The sequence below is a fragment of the Hakea prostrata genome, chromosome 7 (assembly GCF_041222555.1).
Source record: "Hakea prostrata isolate BN-2017 chromosome 7, UWA_Hpros_2, whole genome shotgun sequence".
NCBI lineage: Eukaryota > Viridiplantae > Streptophyta > Magnoliopsida > Proteales > Proteaceae > Hakea > Hakea prostrata.
The window spans coordinates 11809907-11811531 of NC_142606.1; the positions used below are offsets into that span (position 1 = coordinate 11809907).

Below are 1625 nucleotides of genomic sequence, written 5' to 3' on the forward strand. Positions count from 1 at the left end.
TAAAATACCAAAAAGAGAAAGGAAAAGTATGATCACTTGCTATACAATTCTAGAGGAAAGGAGAAAAAGAAAAAAGAAAAAGAAAAAGAAAAAGAAGAAAAGGAGGTGCCTGAGAAGGAAGATAAAGCTGATGCTGATGAAGATGATGGCAATGGTAACAAACCTTTGATTCCAGACAAGCTTAATATAATTGGTAATGGATGCTCCATGACAGCAGCAGTAACTGATGATGAAGCTTCTGCAAACTTACTTGTTGGAGATAGGGTTTGGACCACTTGGGACTTCATGTTCACCTGCTTCAAACTGTTTACCAGTAGCAGCTGATGATGAAGAAGAAGAATGATGATGAGCAGTCTTGGTGTGGTGTGGATGCAATTTCATGGTAGCTTGAGTTCTAGCAGTAGTAGCAGCGGATGACTCAGAAAGAAGCCTTTCTGTTGGTAAAGAAGAAGCCATGGATGACATGATCAAAACCCTTGACTGATCAGAAGGTGAAACTAGTAAGAGAAAGATGAAGATGAGCCCAAGAAAGAGAAGCAGAGCTTGAGACCTCTGAGAGCTTCCTTCGATTGATAGAGTGGTAGCTGCTGCCATGCAATCAGGACCTAGAAACCACCCCCCAGAAGCCCACAAGAGATCAATATCCATTAACCAGTTCGAACACCGATGAGGCTATGAAGGAAGGAAGCAAGGAAGAAAAGGAAAGAAGGAGAAGCTTCAACAAAAGTAAATGGAAAGGGAGTTTTGAAATTCGAACCGCATTTGTTGATGATTGGAACTCCAAGCACAAACTTAACATGGACGTATAATATACGATATGTTTCAAGAATAACTGAATAAGGTATCACCCTGTTTTCACCATTTTACCCCTCTTCTTACCATTAAACTCCAAGAGTCTCCCACCCCTAGGTTTGAAATTTAATTTTAAAGATCAATATGCCCTCTATTTATATTCCACCACATGAATAAACTCACACTAACCCATCAATTTGGGACCCAATTCGAGACTTTCTTTGGGTGCAACAAGAAAAATTGAAATGTAAGAATATCTTTTTTTTTGGTAGAAATGTAAGAATATCAGTTCATACATTTGAGTGTTGAGTCCTAATTTGACTCTCTTGGCGAATCGTAGGTGAAGCTGCTTGCTTCTGGCTAAAACTTATTATGAAAAAAAAAGATGTGAGTGCATGCTAGCCTCTGGGACCGAAAGCCACCTCTAGTGATTAAGTCAGTATTAATGCAATATTTTTCACAACTACTGTGAATTATATCGACTTTGATCTGAGAAGTTGCAGAGCTAAAAAGAAGATGAATTTACAAGAGCTTAAATGAATCAAAAAATTACCTTCCCCCCTGGGGTGGGGAAAGGATGATGGTTTTTATAGATCTGCCTTGTTTAATCTAGTTCTTTGGATTCTCTAGTTATAGTGAATCTCAACTAGGCATCAAGTTTCTTAGTTGGGGTTGTACTTTCGACTCTTTTGCTAGCTTCATTAGCCGGACACACTTCTTGGGCCTTTCCTATTATGAGCTGAGCTTTTGTATTGTTCTTCACTCAAGATTGAATCCTCGTATAGCCCGGTCAGCCCGATATGTTTGGTTCAAATGCTTACCCGGGGCTGAGC

The 1625-nt window shown here is 39.4% G+C and overlaps 1 protein-coding gene across 1 annotated transcript; it reads right to left on the minus strand.

Moving 5' to 3' along the window:
• Nucleotides 1-246: 246 nt before the first annotated feature.
• On the minus strand, nucleotides 247-648 carry LOC149009788 (CLAVATA3/ESR (CLE)-related protein TDIF-like). Its single transcript, XM_089162376.1, has one exon. The coding sequence runs from the start codon at nucleotides 646-648 to the stop codon at nucleotides 247-249; it is 402 nt and encodes a 133-aa protein (XP_089018502.1).
• Nucleotides 649-1625: the final 977 nt, after the last annotated feature.

Coding starts and splice junctions, on each gene's coding strand:
- LOC149009788 (XM_089162376.1), bottom strand. CDS start 648: ATGGATATTGATCTCTTGTGGGCTTCTGGGGGGTGGTTTCTAGGTCCT.